General features: G+C 37.7%; 1 protein-coding gene and 1 long non-coding RNA gene across 2 annotated transcripts; both read left to right on the forward strand.

Annotated features, from left to right (window-relative positions):
- The first annotated feature begins 4,426 nt into the window (after positions 1 to 4,426).
- Positions 4,427 to 5,130, forward strand: LOC146360576 (uncharacterized). The gene is made up of 3 exons (XR_014799628.1): positions 4,427 to 4,531; positions 4,625 to 4,730; positions 4,844 to 5,130. It is a non-coding gene; the product is annotated as an uncharacterized LOC146360576 (long non-coding RNA).
- A 351-nt stretch (positions 5,131 to 5,481) lies between these two features.
- LOC146360577 (putative E3 ubiquitin-protein ligase HERC6) lies at positions 5,482 to 10,900 on the forward strand. The gene is made up of 11 exons (XM_084922740.1): positions 5,482 to 5,676; positions 5,793 to 5,900; positions 6,030 to 6,128; positions 6,554 to 6,712; positions 6,809 to 6,949; positions 7,059 to 7,228; positions 7,424 to 7,487; positions 7,577 to 7,647; positions 7,744 to 7,927; positions 9,175 to 9,277; positions 10,219 to 10,900. Exons 1-11 carry the CDS (start codon positions 5,482 to 5,484, stop codon positions 10,434 to 10,436), a joined length of 1,512 nt encoding a protein of 503 aa, XP_084778866.1. The 3' UTR covers positions 10,437 to 10,900.
- The last annotated feature ends 8,438 nt before the right edge of the window (positions 10,901 to 19,338 follow it).

The following is a 19,338-nucleotide window of genomic DNA, read 5'->3' on the forward strand; positions in this document are numbered from 1 at the left end:
CAGAGGTCGCAAACTGTTTGCTTCCTCCCAATCAACAACACAGCTGCCGCTAATTACGTGTGTCTACCTTAAATATCTTCACAAACTCAAAATGTGACCTCTAGCACCAAACGCTTGCTGCAGATCTTGGTGTCAGAGGTGACACACAAGGTATCGGGTTTTCGGTGCGATTACTTTTTCATATAGGACCAAGTATGTTTGGATAGCTTTTTGCCCTTGAAAACTGCCGTTTCATATTAGGCATTCTTATCTAATGCTATAAATGTATTGCTCTGTCAGAATCCTGCCTAGACGCAGTGATACCGTAGCGCTGTGGATCTTCGGTTGGTCTCGGATAGCCGGCCCGCCGGTGAAGTAGAGCCATTCGTGACTGGGCTGGGGGACGGCCCGACGACGGTCGCCCCTCTCCAATCACGCACTCATGTTTGTGGAGAACCTGGTGCTAAATAGCTTGTAAACGACCTGATTCTGGGTCAGGGTCTTGTGCGTAGCAGAGCAGCTAATCGCTGCGATCTATTGAAAGTCAGCCCTCGATCCAAGCTTTTGTAAGAAAAAAAAAAACAATTAAAACTGCTGGCTAAGGGTAAACGTAAATTCAGTAAAATCATAATTCACGTCGGCAGTAATGACACCTGGTTACGCCAATCGGAGGTCACTAAAATCAATATTGAATCGGTGTGTAACTTTGCCAAAACAATGTCGGACTCTGTAGTTTTCTCTGGTCCCCTCCCCAATCAGACCAGGAGCGACATGTTTAGCCGCATGTTCTCCTTAAATTGCTGGCTGTCTGAGTGGTGTCCCAGAAACGATGTGGGCTTCATAGATAATTGGCAAACCTTCTGGAGGAAACCTGGTCTTGTTAGGAGAGACGGCATCCATCCCACTTTGGATGGAGCAGCTCTCATTTCTAGAAATATGGACAAATTTATTAAACCCCCAAAAATATGACTATCCAGAGTTGGGACCAGGAAGCAGAGTTGCAGTCTTACACGCCTCTCTGCAGCTTCTCTCCTCCTGCTACCCCCCCAAAAACCCATCTCCATAGAGACTGTGTCAGCTTCCAAAAAGACAAAAAACAAACTAAAAACCAGCAACAAACAACTTAAACATAAACAATTACAAAGAAAGAACAGTACAGTATCCACATCTGAACCAAAGAGTAAAACAGTGAAATGTGGATTATTAAATATTAGGTCTCTCTCCTCCAAGTCTCTGTTAGTACATGACTTAATAATTGATCAACAAATTGATTTACTCTGCCTTACAGAAACCTGGTTGCAGCAGGATGATTATGTTAGTTTAAATGAATCAACACCCCCGAGTCATTCTAACTACCAGAAACCTCGAAGCACAGGCCGAGGGGGCGGTGTGGCAGCAATTTTTCACACCAGCCTATTAATTAATGAAAGACCAAGACAGACTTTTAATTCATTTGAAAGCCTGATGCTTAACATTGACCACCCCAGCTGTGAAACTCAGAAACCAGTCTTACTTGTTATCATCTATCGTCCACCTGGGCCTTACACAGAGTTTCTGTCTGATTTCTCAGACTTTATATCTAATTTAGTTCTGAGCTCAAATAAAATAATTATTGTGGGTGATTTTAACATCCATGTAGATGCTAAAAATGACAGCCTCAACATGGCATTTAGTCTGTTATTAGACTCAATTGGCTTCTCTCAAAATGTAAAAGAACCCACCCACCACTTTAATCACACTCTAGATCTTGTTTTAACATATGGCATAGAAACTGAACATTTAACAGTGTTTCCTGAAAACCCTCTCCTGTCTGATCATTTCCTGATAACATTTACATTTACAATAATTGATTACACAGCGGTGGAGAGTAGATTTTATCAAAGTAGATGTCTTTCTGAAAGCGCTGTAACTAAGTTTAAGAATATAATCCACCCACTGTTATCATCTTCAATGCCCTGTACCAACACAGAGCAGAGCAGCTATCTGAACGCTACCCCAACAGAGGTCGATTATCTTGTTAATAATTTCACCTCCTCACTACGTACGACTCTGGATACTGTAGCTCCAGTGAAAACTAAGGTCTCTAATCAGAAGTACCTGACTCCGTGGTATAATTCTCAAACACGTACCCTAAAGCAGATGACTCGTAATCTGGAGAGGAAATGGCGTGTCACAAATTTAGAGGATCATCATTTAGCCTGGAGAAATAGTTTGCTGCTTTATAAGAAAGCCCTCCGCAAAGCCAGAACATCTTACTATTCATCACTGATTGAAGAAAATAAGAACAACCCCAGGTTTCTCTTCAGCACTGTAGCCAGGCTGACAAACAGTCAGAGCTCTGTTGAGCCAACCATCCCTTTAACGTTAACTAGTAATGACTTCATGAACTTCTTCACAAATAAAATTTTTATCATTAGAGAAAAAATTACCAGTAATCATCCCACAGATGTAATATTATCTACAGCTACTCTTAGTACCATTGATGTTAAGTTAGACTCTTTTTCTCCAATTGATCTTTCTGAGTTAACTTCAATAATTACTTCCTCCAAACCATCAACGTGTCTTTTAGACCCCATTCCTACAAAACTGCTCAAAGAAGTCCTGCCATTAATTAATTCTTCGATCTTAAATATGATCAACCTATCTCTAATAATCAGGCCTTCAAGCTGGCTGTGGTTAAACCTTTACTCAAAAAGCCATCTCTAGACCCAGCAGTCTTAGCTAATTATAGGCCAATCTCCAACCTTCCTTTCATATCAAAAATCCTTGAAAGAGTAGTTGTCAAACAGCTAACAGATCATCTGCAGAGGAATGGTTTATTTGAAGAGTTTCAGTCAGGTTTCAGAGCTCATCACAGCACAGAAACAGCTTTAGTGAAGGTTACAAATGATCTTCTTATGGCCTCTGACAGTGGACTCATCTCTGTGCTTGTCCTGCTAGACCTCAGTGCAGCGTTCGATACTGTCGACCATAATATCCTATTAGAGCGATTAGAACATGCTGTAGGTATTACAGGTACTGCACTGCAGTGGTTTGTATCATATCTATCTAATAGACTCCAATTTGTGCATGTAAATGGAGAGTCCTCTTCACACACTGAGGTTAATTATGGAGTTCCACAGGGTTCAGTGCTAGGACCAATTCTGTTTACATTATACATGCTTCCCTTAGGCAGCATCATTAGAAGACATAGCATACATTTTCACTGCTATGCAGATGACACCCAGCTCTATCTGTCCATGAAGCCAGATAACACACACCAATTAGTTAAACTGCAGGAATGTCTTAAAGACATAAAGACCTGGATGGCCGCTAACTTTCTGCTTCTTAATTCAGATAAAACTGAGGTTATTGTACTCGGCCCTGAAAATCTTAGAAATATGGTATCTAACCAGATTCATACTCTGGATGGCATTACCTTGGCCTCCAGTAACGCTGTGAGGAACCTTGGAGTCATTTTTGACCAAGACATGTCCTTCAACGCACATATTAAACAAATATGTAAGACTGCTTTCTTCCATTTGCGCAACATCTCTAAAATTAGAAATATCCTGTCTCAGAGTGACGCTGAAAAACTAGTTCATGCATTTATTACTTCCAGGCTGGACTACTGTAATTCATTATTATCAGGATGTCCAAAAAACTCACTGAAAAGCCTTCAGCTAATCCAAAATGCTGCAGCAAGAGTACTGACAGGGACTAGAAGGAGAGAGCATATTTCTCCTGTTTTGGCTTCCCTTCATTGGCTTCCTGTTAAATCCAGAATTGAATTCAAAATCCTGCTCCTCACATACAAGGTCTTAAATAATCAGGCCCCATCTTATCTTAATGACCTTGTAGTACCATATCACCCTATTAGAGCACTTCGCTCTCGCTCTGCAGGCCTACTTGTTGTTCCTAGAGTATTTAAAAGTAGAATGGGAGGCAGAGCCTTCAGTTTTCAGGCCCCTCTTCTGTGGAACCAGCTTCCAGTTTGGATTCGGGAGACAGAAACTATCTCTACTTTTAAGATTAGGCTTAAAACTTTCCTTTTTGCTAAAGCATATAGTTAGGGCTGGACCAGGTGACCCTGAATCCTCCCTTAGTTATGCTGCAATAGACGTAGGCTGCCGGGGGATTCCCATGATGCATTGAGTTTTTCCTTTCCAGTCACCTTTCTCACTCACTATGTATTAATAGACCTCTCTGCATTGAATTATATCTGTTATTAACCTCTGTCTCTCTTCCACAGCATGTCTTTTATCCTGTCTTCCTTCTCTCACCCCAACCGGTCGCAGCAGATGGCCGCCCCTCTCTGAGCCTGGTTCTGCCGGAGGTTTCTTCCTGTTAAAAGGGAGTTTTTCCTTCCCACTGTCGCCAAAGTGCTTGCTCATAGGGGGTCATATGATTGTTGGGTTTTTCTCTGTATCTATGAAGCGCCTTGAGGCGACTTTTGTTGTGATTTGGCGCTATATAAATAAAATTGAATTGAATTGAATTGAACTCTTCACAGGGAAATTCACAGGATGCTCACATCTCCATCCTGTATGAATCAAAGCTTTCTTGACAGGAGGTAAGAACACCATTTATGAGCATGACCATGACTTCTTTATATCTGTTGAATTTAACATTTGAATATACACATTTGTCATTTTCTTCATGTCAGCAAAGATAAACATTTCCAAACTTCACCAACGTACTCCGGTTTGGACTTGTCACTTGCACGGCGAGGTTTTGAGAAGCTGGTGATGCGAGATGTTGTTTTTGCAGAGGTATTGAACTGGAATGTGACTAACACACGTTTGTAACCTGATGAGTAATTAACTAAAAAAGTAAGAAGTGGACTTTAATTAAACCTTTAATTAATAACAAGTTGCATCAGCAGGCTGAGACTGCTGTTCTGCAGCTGCTTCCATCTGTTGATATGAACCCTGTGGGAGTGGAAGGATTGAGGATCTTCCTGCTTCTCAATGAACTTCTGCATGCATGCATACAGAAATGCAGATGGCAACAGAGCAAAAAGCTTGCTGATGCAGTCGCTGCTACCATGCAACGACTCCCCAATGAAAGCGTCCAGATTTTAGGTACAGTGACACCTACTATTTTGCTTACTGGCTGTCCCGACTTTAGTGCAGTTCTCACATCAACATCATTCTATCCAACTCCAACAGTTCTCAAAGCAGTTAATGCATTTCTTATAACACAATCTCACCTATGCAAAAAACACTAAACTAACAACTAATTTAACAAATCTGAGGAATTAGTCCAAAACCTTGCTGAAGCTTTGCGATTTAGAGCTCATAATTATGTCACAACTCAATTATTATTTAATGTAATTTAATTGTTTTAAAGCAATTTTAAAGTCTGTTGTTCAGGCATATATTTAGGCAGACTTTAACAACTTTAAAATCTTCAGCACGTCTATTAAAAGTGTATTTATTGGATTAATCTATATTGTTTAAATGCATCAATGTATTAAATGATAGCATTTTATTCTAACGAACACTCTAGACTTCTTAATCCATGATATCAGCCAGTGAAGAGCTGACTGTAACTTTGTCATCCTCATGGGAATGGTGGTCCTCACTGTCACCCTCCGACACGATCAGATATGTTCAGGTGTGGAAGACGGCCCTCTCGTGGATCCCAATCTTTAAGTCTGCTTCTTGCAACGCTCAAGCCAGAAACGTACTGCTAATCCTCCAGCATATGTACAATGTCAGTATCAGAAATTATCAAAATTTAATTAAATGTATTACTGCTCAGCTTTTCAACAAAAAAAGTTGGATTTTCACACAGCCAGCATAACAAATACTACCACTTCTTGTTTTAAGACCAATGAGATAAACAAGAAAATCCCAGAAACAACTTTTTGCCTCGAGCTTAGCCAGATGTTTCTAAAGGAGGATCTCAAACGTTGGCGAACAAAGTCAAAACTCAAGGTGAGGTCAGCTGACAACAAGTACTTTGAACCTGCTAAGATGGCAGTCAACCCACCAAATGACTCATTCATGTTAACACACTGTTAAGCTCACTAACTGTTTATGTGGGTTGTTTCTTTGTTTTTCCAGAATACAGATGATCTGCCTGTGATTCTTTGCAAGTACCCATTTGTGATGGATCTGAAATCAAAGAAGCTGGTTTTTGACATGAATTCTGCATTCACTCGGGTAACTTCACCACCCTGTTATAGGAAAACAATAGCAGAATTTGTAATTTTCCAGTCTGCATTAGTGTGTATTAGTGATCGCACTTTAAAGCTACACTATTCAGCAGTTTTATATAACAGACAAAACAACCATCTATAAAAAACAAAGGAGTCACAACAGAAAATAAACTAACAGAATACAATCATAAATCAGCAGCTGCCCTCAGTGCTGCAAAAGATTCCAACATTTTGTTTTTTATTTGTTTTAGTTCTCTCAGCACTCTTTTCACTCACAGTTCAGGCAGGCGTCAGTTTCAGAACCTCAGAACAGAAGCAAGAGCCAGTCTAGCTCACTTGGTTCACCAGCTGCCTTATATACATCACAATTGGAATTTAAATAGAGAATTTATTTTAAAATCATGATACTTTGTCTTGCGGAATGAACAGCAGGCGCCTCCACAGATGGTTTTTGTTTTTCCTTACGGATGGATTCCCCAGTCAAAACCCAAATTTTTTAAACTGCACCTGCAGCGCGCATCACTTCTCGAAAGCACCTTCAGAGAGCTGGCAGCTGCTCCTCACAGCGACTTCAAGAAGCCACTTGTGGTGAATATTTGATTGATTTTCACCTGATGATTAATGCATAGCCATTCTTCTGCAACTGTTCTTTCCAGAAGCATCTCTAATATTTATATATCTCAGGTCCATTTTGATGAGGATCCAAACAGCAAAGATGTCTACAAACGAGACCTTTTTCACCACCTGTTTCTTAAAATGGTGTCAGAAGAATCTGGGATGTTCATGCTCAATGACTCCAAAACCCTGGCATGGTTTCCCTCCAATGTAAGACTTTAAAACTGAGCCCACCAACTGTATAAAATTGGTTAAAGGATTAAAATTTAAACGATAAGCAATAATGAACCAAAAATAAACCAAAGTGTTGTTAATGCAGGCAACAGAGGAGAGCAAGAGAAACTTCTTCCTGTTTGGACTACTGTGTGGCTTGGCCTTGTACAACCAGTGTATCATACACTTACCATTCCCACTGGTTCTGTTCAAGAAGCTACTCAGTTTAGAGCCGACACTGGAGGATATGATGGAGTTCAGCCCGACTGTAGGACGGTAAGTATCCATTTCATTTCAGTAACACATGCTGCTGCTGGTCCCACAACCTGGCCCCGGACAAGCAGAAGAAAATGTATGGATGGATGTATTTTAAGTTGTCATGTGTCAAAGGCTACAGTAACTTGTGACTGCTGTAAAATGTACATAGTTGAACTTCTTTTGTTACAACTTTTTGTTTTAATTTCTTTAAAGGAGTCTGCAGACCATCTTAAACTATGAAGATGATGTTCTGGATAATCTCATGGGCAACTTTTTGGTATGTGTTTTACTATAGAAGATGATCAGTAATCTGTCTCATTCTCAGGTTTTGCAGCTAAACTCATCTGATTTATAACTAATTTACAGATAAACTGGGATGGAACAGATGTTGACCTGGATCCTCAAACTCCTGGAAAGCCACTGACAGGTCAAAATAAGTAAGCATATAAAACATGAAGGGTTTGTGAGGTTCATCTGCAGCACCTTTGTCTCTGTGAAATGTTTGCTGATTTAAAATTTTCCCTCCTAAACAGGAAGGAGTTTGTGGAGGCCTATGTGAATCATGCCTTCAACACATCAGTGGAGAGTCTGTTCCAGGAGTTCAAGCGAGGCTTCTTCCTGGTGTGTGAGCAGGATTTGGTGAGGCTGTTTCGACCAGAGGAGCTGCAGGGAGTGCTGGTCGGCCAGGACGTGTATGACTGGGAAAAGTTTAAACAGGTACAGTCAGCCAAACAGACACAGGCTGTACTTTCACAGCTGTCCTGTAGCACAATAACTGTGTACTGCATACTGCCAAAAGCATTCAGTCGGCTGCTTTAACACAAATATGAACTTGAGTCACATGTCAGTCTTAATCCAGACTTTTGTATGATAGTATAATATAATAGTCAGCCCACCCTTCGCAGCTATAAGTGCTTCCACTCTTCTGGGAAAGCTTTCCACAAGGTTTAGGTGTGTTTATGGGAATTTTTTGACTATTCTTCCAGAAGTGCATTTGTGGTGTCAGACACTGATGTTGGAGGAGAAGGCCTGGCTCACAGTTGCTGCTCTAATTCATCCCAAAGATGTTCTATCAGGTTGAGGTCAGGACTCTGTGCAGGCTAGTCCAGTTCTTCTACACCAAACTCGCTCTTCCATGTCTTTATGGACCTTGTATTGTGCACTGGTGCCCAGCCATGTTGGAACAGAAAGTGGCCATCCCCAAACTGGAAGCATGAAATTGTCTTGATATGCTGAAGCATTAAGAGTTCCTTTCATCTGCACTAAGGGGGCGAACCCAACTCCCGATAAACAGCCCCACAACAAAACCGCCCCTCCACCACACTTTACACTTGGCACAGTGCAGTCAGACAAGTACTTCTGGCAGCCACCAAACCCTGACACATCCATTGGATTGCCAGTCAGAGAAGTGTGATTCGTCACTCCAGTAAACACATCTCCACTGCTTTAGAGTCCAGTGTTGAGATGCTTAAATCACTCCATCTGACGCTTTGCATTGTGTTTGTCAGTGTAAGGCTGGGATGCAGCTGCTCAGCCATGGAAACCAATGAAGTTTGGACATCTGTAACAATAGCAGACTGCAGATATTGGTGACTTAAGTGCACTATGAGCCTTAGCATCAGCTGACTAGCTGTCATTTCCAATTACTTCCACTTTGTTATAATATCACTAACAGCTGACTATGGAATATTTAATTTCATGACTGGACTTGTTGCACTGGTGCATCCTATCACATTACCATGCTGGAATTCATTCAGTTCCTGAGAGCGACTCGTCCTTTCACACATGTTTGTAGAAGTAGTCTGCATGCCTAGGTGCTTGATTTAATACACCTGTGTCCATGGAAGTGATTGGAACACATTAATTGAATGATTTGGATGGGTTAGGGAATACTTTTGGGAATATAGTGTATATATGCCTGACTTTAAAAACTCTCTTATAGCAGTCATTTTCACTGTTTTCAGAACACAAGTTATGGTTGTAAATATCATGACCGCCACCCCACCATACAGATGTTTTGGGAGGTATTTGATGAACTAACTGAAGAGCAGAGGAAAGATTTCCTTCGTAAGTACTTGCTGAAGCCTCCATTATGATATGTTACTGAAATCACACTGTATCATATAAAACATTAGATTTTTCTGCACTTTACCAAGATATATTAGAGAGCAGCATTGTTCTGATTAATATACTGTAAAGCTGCTTTATGGTTGAGTTAGTCATCAAATGCAAAAGAGACACAACACCTCAAATTCTGACAGATGATTTTAAGTATAATGACAACGTAGTGACTCTCTTACTATAATTTGAATAGGTCTGTACCCGGCTTATTGCAGATCTGACGAATATACCTTAATAACAATATTTCAGTCAAATTAAAGATTCTTCATAGCCTGGTTAAGCCTTTTAAAAAAGCCATGTGTTTTTGCACTGGGCCCTGATTCTGTTTTTATTATGCTTGTTCAAAGTACAAAAACGTATGCCAAGGAAAGTGGGCCAAAATTCCTCCCAAAGCTATGTAAAGATTCGTTACCAGTTATCACAAACACTTGACTGCAGTTCTTGCTGCCTGGATGCTTCCACCAGTTAATACATTTAGAGGTCAATTGCTTTGTCACATAGGGCCAGCTAGGCTTGAATATTTTTTTCCCGTAATGAATGAAATTATAAATTAACAATTGTGTTTTGTATTTACTTATTACACATAAATGTGACAAATATGCAAAAATACTTTTTCCTGTGATGTGATGATGATAAGATGTATGTAAAAGTTTTCAAATTCACTAAAAAGTTGTTAATTATTTGCTTAATGAGATAACATTTTTAGTATAAGCTACCTTAGGTGAGCCAACCAAATGACCAAAAATGATGAGCAGTGCTATCTTCCTGTAGAATTGTGAGAATTTTTTGGATATTGATGAGCTTTTTCACAATATACTGACATTGATAGCTGTCTAACTATCATTAATTAAGTAAAATTATATTTTCTTTCCATTGTTGTTCTTCAGGGTTCCTGACTGGTTACAGAAGAGCTCCTATTCTTGGCATCGACCAGGTCAAGATGAAGGTTATTGCTATGCAGTTTCAGAGCGGCACCTGTGATCAGCACTTCCCTGAGTCAGAGACATGTCACTCTAATCTGTATCTGCCTTTTTACTCAACTAAGGAGATCATGCGAGACAGACTGACAGAGGCCCTGCTAGCAGATACAGATTTCACACTGTGATGGTGAATCGTATGCAGCTCTAAAGGAGCGTGCACTGTGTCTGAGCCGAGGAGGAGGGATGAGATTTATTTTTACTCTGGGAACTCATCTTTTTTTTTTCCTGTGGTACCTCAGGATAATTTACACCGTGTATTACAATAATATTACACTATAGCAAATGCAAAAAATTCAACATCCCTACATAAGATAGCTGTGTAACAGCATCAGCATCATAAGGCACTTTAGAATTATCTGACTTTTCTTAATATGTCATAATTTATCCAATAATTTAAGTTACTGCTGCATTATAATTCTTATGAATCAAATCTAATTTTTATGCTCAGACAAACATGAACAGGAGAATGTATTGCTTTATAACTACTATATTGCTATAAACATCTGACTATGTAATACAATCCAATAGAGCACTTCTGTATTATTTATCACTTTATTCTTTGTGTTTTGTTTAATTCTGGTGGGGTTGAATTATTTCCAATAATAAATGTTTAACATATGTAACATTGGTTATTTGTTGGAACAATAAAAATGTGTATTTTACACTAAACATTGCTTACCTGGTGTCAGTAAATCCCTAATTACTGCAGTCTGAGGTTTCCTTAACACGATTTGAAGAAGAAAGAGTACAGTAGTACAATAGAGTCACAAGTGATGAAAGCTGGGACATATATTTGAAAAAAAAAGATTTCATGCTATAGATAATAACAAGTCATCACTTATTATGATCTAATCTAATCTAATAACTCTAGATCAGCCTACAAATGCAGCTGATCTGTAAAGTCAGCTTACAGAAATATATAACCGCATATCATCTACAAAGAAACAAAGCTTTATTACATAAACTCTTTTGTGGCCAATGTGAAGCATCTAACAGAAAGAGGTCGAATGCATATCCTTGAAGCACACCACAAATTTTCAAGTTTCTACACACCATACAGATGTTTTGGGAGGTTTTTGATGAACTGACTAAAAACAAGAAGAAAGCTTTCCTTTGTAAGTACTGTATTTCATGTTAACGTGTAAAACAATAAGTGCGAATCTTATTCTTCAGTATGTCCCAAGAGTCACAACAAAGCAACGAATCACAGGGAGTTAATAAAGTAAAATATTGGGGTTTTATGACCTGAGTTTGATGGAAAAAGCGTTTGACCAACAGCTGAGATGGTTGAGCACTAATGCCTGAATTGACAGACTGATTTCAGATGTTGTGCACAAAAATTAACACATAAAAAAACCCTCACAGAGTTTGACTTTTTTCCTCCTCTGGGGTTTGTGACAGGATTTGACCGCGTGCCTATTCTCAGTATGGACAAAATCAAGATGCAAGTCAAAGACACACACGTGCTTCTTAACCTTGGAGCTGCCGTCATATTCAACTAAGGAGATCATGCAAACCAAACTCACAGAGGCCCTGAGCAACAATAAGTGGATCCTTAAGTGATCAACAATAAATGGTTTTGGTTTTTTTTACTGTACTGAACAGAAGACATAACATTGTAACACTGAAGGGGGCGGATAGAGAAATTTTCTTAGGGTGGCATGGAAATCAAATGTGGTGGCAAAATTACACATATTCAGGTGTTACATTCCATAATACGCATTATATATCGTTAAAATAGATCAAATGCAGTAAGTGTACACGTTTCATATAAATATACTTTGTAACATTCTTATTTTCTTTAATCTACATGATTAAACATTTCAGTTACATAAAACATGAAATTTTGTCATTTTATGTACTGTACAGCCTATATAATAAATAAGTATGTATCCAGTAAGTATAAAATCCACAAAGCTACACAACATGGGGTGGTTCATTTCCAAACACAAGTCTAACGTCAGTTTCACACTTTTTTATTATTAGAAATAATTGAATTGTTACATGTTTAAATTTACACAAAATACCAGAAATCTACACTGTCATGAACACTTTTTTCACCAACATCTAAAAAACTATTAAAGATAAAAGGTGAGTGGATGGAATGACCACTATATTAAACAGTTTAAATATAACGTTTGAAAAGCACATGTCAACTGAAAGTGTAATGAAAGAAACAAAACCTTAAATGCATTCTTGGTGGATTTTAATTCACCTGATACGAGCAATCATCGCCAGTACGATTATTTGTGTTATTATGTACTCTGTGTGTTAATGTGTTGTATCATCTTTTTTAGGTTTCCTAGTCATTGTCAGTTATATTAAACACAAAATATAAAAAGCTTAAATCGGCCCTCATCTTCCAAGGTGGAGTGGCACCGTTCCCTCTATGGCTGCTTAAACTCTTAAAATTGTGCAGTCATATCAGTGTAGGCATGTGAAGAAAATACAGGCAGAACTAAGTAGATCCAGTTTTCATTCAAAAACATTGGTCCTCATTCAGTATGTGTATGGAAACATCGTTATTCTGTGCAAACAAAAAACACGTGCACACACAAAATTACAGAAAACCTGTGCAAACTTTGTTCTGTGTGTTTGTTAATGACTCTGGATCATCCATATACTGTCATGCTTCTACTTCTCTTTGCAAATAAGCAAGTTTACCTCAAGGTGAAGTGGAGAAAGTGATGATGGTGTAAGAGAGACGCCAGCATCACTAAAGCAGGAAAACAGGAGGAGATATGACTAAAGAAACAGAAACAATAGTGTCACAAGTCAGTGATTCATCTGTATTTCATTACATGAATATGTTTGTGTTCTACACACCGATTTAGAACAAAGGATGAAGGTCTGGTTGTTTTAAAAACTCTTAGTAACATTATTATTATTATCATTATTGCTGTTGTAGTTATCATTTGATCATTAATTACATTTCCAAAACACCATGTAATAAAATGATTGATTGATTACAATTAACTTAAAAGAAAAGTTCTGGAAATGGCTTTAAGGCTCCTGTGCATTCCTGGCTGGCACATCTCTGTAACATTGTGTGCAAGTCTGGTGGTGGAACACGGCACCAGCACTTTATCCTCTGAAGAACCCCGCATGTCTTGGGGTTGTTTTGTAGCATGTCTGTTCTTACAAACTGAGCATTAGTACAGATGCAGTGACAGCTTGTTTCACATTGTTAGAATGATTCTGTTCATAGAGTTTGAGCAGAATTTCTACGTACGTACAGTGATGTGAAAAACTGGTTCAGATCATTAAACAAATGTAAATATAAGACAATGATAACACAAGTGAACACAAAATGCAGTTTCTAAATCAAAGTGTTTATTACTTATGTCAAGATGCGTGGCAAGAACCGGGACCAAATACAGGATTTTCCCATCAGAGTCGGTGTGTTTATTTACAGTGAGAAATGTGAACAATCGTGAAACAGAAGGAAAGAAGTGGTTTCCATGAAGGTGCTCCTGACTCCCGCTCCATGCTCATGGTCCGTGGTTTGACAGGCAAACAGCTCCAACACTCGAAATTTACAATTTAAGTTCCTAACAAGACAAGACAAGATCTTCTTCTTCTATAGACATGTTCCCTGTTTAATGGTACGTTTGGCACCAAACTCAGTATTTAGATCCAGCCGTCAGTAAAAGTGTTTTCACTCACTCCCAGCAGAGGGCATGCAGACATTTCACCTCTCATCTTCATCTTCAGTTCTAAAACAAGCTGAATAAGATTGATGATGAACTGTCCTCCTGAGGTCTTGGCCTTCTCTCTGTCAGTCAGATTAATTGTGTCTATTGACAGTGATCAAATCCAGCAGACCTCAGAGCTCCATTAGAGCATACAAAGACTCATTATATTTTATAGAGTCATTCAATTGTTGATCTGTCCTGTGTGAAAGCCCCTAAATCTGTAACATTATGGATTAACTAATCCCTCTCTCTTTCATCCTTTAATTACATTAAATGAGGGTGCTGTACATATTTTTAAACTACTCTACAAATAATAAATGTCTTTGTTGCCTCTCAGTCTAAGTTTTATGATGATTTCAGGTGATTAAGTTCAGCGTTTACCCTTAATTATGTGTGACTGTCATCACATGCATCATCCACCATTCATGTCACACCCCTGGCTGAAGGGGAAAGACAGAAATGGACACCTCACTGAAAAAATGAATGTATTTAAAAAACAAAGTCAATGTCTGTAATATGTGAAGTAAATAAAATTCAAATAATCCCAAATGACTTGGAAGAATGAGCGATAGAAACTGAGGTTGCAGACGTCCATATATAGTCTCAGTTGAGTAACTAAGCATGGTGACAAATATTGCTCTAAACAAGCCAGATTTGATTGACCTGACAACATTTTTGATTTGTGCATGTAAAGAAAGTCAATTAAAATGAACAAGAAAAAAAAGAAGAAAATGCCCGTGTTATGTAAGCTTTGGATGAGATGGAGATGATAGCTAACACATTAATGAGCCCACTCCTGCAGCCTGATAAGTATGAAGGTTTAATTTGTTACCCAGATGATTTCAATGAGGAAAAATACATCTCAGCACAGGACACATGAAGGTGCAGCATGAGGAGAAATACAACAGGAGAAAGATGGTGCAGAGATAATCGTGGACCAAGTAGAAGAAGCAGACAGCAAACTGTGAGCAGACAAAACAAACTAAGAGCTCAAAATTGTTGCGCTGATTAAAGAAAAGTTACATTTGGTTAGTTTGGGCTCTGAAGCTCCAGCTGTGTGGGTTCAGTTGTTTTGAAGATGAAGATGAAATTATTTCCAAAAAGAATTGGAGAAATATTATATGTGAAAGTGCAGAAGGCTTTAAAGATCTGGGTGGTTTATTCACAGCAGAAAAAGAAAATAGGATGATCATGACATGATAATGTGGCAAAAAAATGTCTTGTTTCCTTAATCAGCACAACAGTTTAGGTCTCAACTAAAAAAACTTGGAAATGGGTTGCCTTATGCTCAGTGTGTTAAATGTTTAGTCAGTTCTCGGCAGTCTTCCATGGTAATGGTACATTTAATTAATGTAGTTTATTTGAAGAATTGTAGGCCTTAGTGAAATGGAGACACAGCTCCTAAACTCTGAAGACAAACATAAAAAAAAAGACAGCTTCTGAAGTCGTTCAATGTTGCTTAGCCCTTTGAACGACAGGAAATACAATAACAAACGTAAAAGAAATTGTAATTTAAAAATAATAATTTCATTTGGCATCTGTTGAATTTGTTGTCACGTCTTAAAATGGGTGGAAGTAAAGGATTTTTAAAATTTTATGTTTAGACATGAAAATTCTTTCATAAATGAAGCTGATAAAAAGTTGAAGGCAGTGGCACACCCAAATGTTCACATTGTTTATGGAAAAGTGCCAACTTGGTTTAATCAGTGTGAAAAGAGAAAATGGGATGATCCACACAGTAATGAGTCCAAATGTATTATTTTCTTAATCAGCAAAGTAGTTTTGGTCTGTGCTGATATCTTTGGAAAAAACTTTTGACTGATAAGTTGGGATTTAACATGATAAACTTACAGTAGATAACAAAATGTACCACTGGAAGACAGGAGACATTGTTGCTGTAAATGGGCTTTTGTACATCTGTGTTAATATTCCATTAAACCTCATTCATGATTTATGGTCAGTGTTACTATTAAGTGTTCATATTTCTTTAATTCTCTGATTAATTATGTGTTACTCACCATTAAACTAAAAATAATTGTAGTCATAGAACAAGACGTTTCTAATTGTATTTAAACTTTTGAGCTGTAGCGTACATTGCAGTGAGAGTCCATGGTTTTTGATTATAGCAGATGATGTAGGAGTATCAGGACAGGGACAGACTGTTAAAAAGTTATGAGCTGTCTTGTTGCAGAGAAAGTGGAGTCTGTCATCATTTAAAAGCAGAGCAGAATGAATGATACTGATGGGAACTATGAGGGTTTGTAGTTACAGGATCAGTGAGTGTCTGTTTAAAGATTATTAACATACTTTTAGATCACTATGGAACACCAGGATTTCTGCAGAGGACAGAACCACCTGCTTGAATCTACCATGATGCTCTGTGTTGTGTTGTCATGGCAATATGAAGTCAAATGAATACAAATGTTGAAAAATGCACATTTAAAGGAGGACAAGAAGACAGGCAACTGGAAGAGCTTTTGAAACAGGAAAACTTTTTTGGATTTCTCTTAATTTACCTGGAAATTTTGCTAATACAAGTCAAGGAGGAAACAAGGAGGCAGGTTGGATTATATTTGAGGACAGGACGCATGAAGGAGAAGCATGAGGAGAGAGGAAACAGCAGAGCGATGGTGCAGAGCTAATCATGGATCAAGTCGAAGAAGCAAGCATCAAAACTGTGAGTAAACATAACACACAAAAAGTTAAAAATGACTGTGCTGATTAAGGAAACATTAAATGTGGTTAGTTTGGGGTCTGCAGCTTCAGGTTTGTGGGTTCAGTTACTCTCAAAATTGAGGAAAGACAAAAAATGTTTCTTTTGAAAGGTTGTTGGAGGATTCTTACTGTAAGAAATATCTGGGTGTGCATCTGCTTTTATTTTTTAAAAAAAGTTGAATTTTATTTAGTCACATTGGAAAGGGAAAATTGGAGGATCAGGACAATAACGTGGCCAAATTTACTGTTTCCTTAATCAGAACAATAATTTTGATCTGAACTAGAAATGTTGAAATGGGTTATTTTCTTTCTTCTCTACTGATCACTGTGTTGCATGTTTAGTTACTTGTCAGTCTACATGGTTAATGGTACTAGAAAAAGGCTCTGCACCTGTGAAAAACAAATCCAAACCCCCAAAATCACTGTAGATCAGAGTAGCTAAGCTCTGGTTAACTGCAATTATATTACAGGAGATTACAAATATTAGGATGATTCAAAGAAACAAAGATTGCTTTAAGGTTTGAAGATTTGACTTTCTTATTGAAAGAGACGAAAACTAATCCATGTGTGACACTGAGGAAAAACTGAAAGCTAAAAAGATCTGGAGGTCCAAATGTTGTTATACAAATGTCCAAACTTGATTTAATGACATTAGAAAGAAAAAATGGGATGTTTAAAAAGGTAATATATAAAAATGATTTTTATATTACTTGAAAAAATGATGTTGGTAAGTGCGGCTGTATTTGGAAAAACTGCTGGGTCACTAGTAAGATGAGATTTAATGTGATAAAGTGAGGGAAGGTAATATAATCTGCACACTCGCTATTATTGTTGTAATCCACACACCAGCATTATTGTTGCATCCATACACCAGCTAATATTTTATCAAACATTAATCATAATTGGTGATGAATGCAAGTTTTAAGCAATTATATTTATTTGCATTCAAAACCAATTTATAAAATATAAAAAAGAATCTTGTTTTTTTTTAAAATAAAAAGACGTTTCTAACTGACTTCAGATAGCTGAGCTGTAGAGGAGATTGATAAGCACTGATAGGAGAAAGTCACTGAGCACGCAATAAAGTGGACTTGTTAGGGACAGTTTACCATCAGCCTTGATAAAGTTTAACTTCATTGGTATTGAAAGACAGACTTTAAAGATTATTATTATTATTATTAGAGTTGAAAAGTACTTTGCTAAGCAAAATTCAATGAGGTTAGGCTGGAGAATGAGACGTTAACATAAAAGGTTCAGTTGGTGATGCATGAAAGAAAATAATTTTCTTCTAAAAATCTATTGGAGAATTCTGATTGTAAGAAATGAAAAATATTCAAAGAGTGAAACTGTTAAAAAAGAAAATGAAGGTTTTGTGCAGCTGGGTGTTGCAGCCCCTTTAGAGGAAAATGGAAACTTGGTTTCATGAGGTTAAAAACAAACACTGGGATGATCCAGACACATTTATTCTTTCTTTAATCACCACAATAGTTTGAGTTTGTGCAAAAATCTTTAAAAAGCTGTTTTGAGTTATAAGTTAGGCTTTAATGTGTTAAGCTTGCATTAGATAAGACAATGTACCACTGAACACAGGAGGGATTATTGCTGAAAATGGGTCTCTGAACACCTCTGTAGATATTCTATTAAAAATCATTCATGATTTGTGATCAGTGTTAATATTAAGCATTTATATGATTCTTTTGATAAATTGCTGTGATTCAATCTGAAACCAAATTTGAGTCTATTCAGAAAACAAGACATTTCTAATTCACCTCAGACTTTTGAGCTGTAGTCTACATTGTAATGATAGTGTATGGTTATTGATTAGAGCAGATGATATGAGACTATCAGGAGAGACTGTTAAAAAGTTATGAGCTGTCTTGATGCAGAGAAAGTGGAGTTTGTCATCCTGGAGCTGTTGCCAAGATTGAATGATGCTCTGCCTCTGTGCTCAAGTTCAGACATAGGCTTTAAGCAACCATGAGCCACTGATAAGCGTGATAGATTAATAAGCATGTATAAAGTGGACTTGTTAAACAGTTCTGATAGGAGAAAGTCAATGAGCACGCAATAAAGTGGACTTGTTAGGGACAGTTTACCATCAGCCTTGATAAAGTTTAACTTCATTTGTATTGAAAGACAGACTTTAAAGAAGATTCTTATTTGAAACTGGTGATAAAATCCAGGTCAGATACAGTTACATACAAGCATACAGTACACACTACTGCTCAAAGGTCAGAGGTCAGTTAGGAAAAGTCCCTGATTTTAATAGAAAATTGGCTTTAATGTAACATCACATGAAGTTTATCAGTAATGTTTCACAGCTTTAATCAAATCATTCATCATCCATAAGTTGTGATGGAAAAATGTCTGCAAGCGTGCAGGAGCCCATTTTTAGAGACAATCATTCCTGTGTTATCATGTTCATTGAAGTTTATCAGGTCAGACGACCAACAGATGATAAGAAATATAATCTTACTAATTATTAGAGTTGAAAAGTACTTTGCTAAGCAAAATTCAATGAGGTTAGGCTGGAGATTGAGACGTTAACATAAAAGGTTCAATTGGTGATGCATGAAAGAAAATAATTTTCTTCTAAAAATCTATTGGAGAATTCTGA

This window comes from Perissodus microlepis, unplaced genomic scaffold, assembly GCF_051167445.1.
Source record: "Perissodus microlepis isolate ML-2025 ecotype Zambia unplaced genomic scaffold, ASM5116744v1 scaffold_24, whole genome shotgun sequence".
Lineage (NCBI taxonomy): Eukaryota > Metazoa > Chordata > Actinopteri > Cichliformes > Cichlidae > Perissodus > Perissodus microlepis.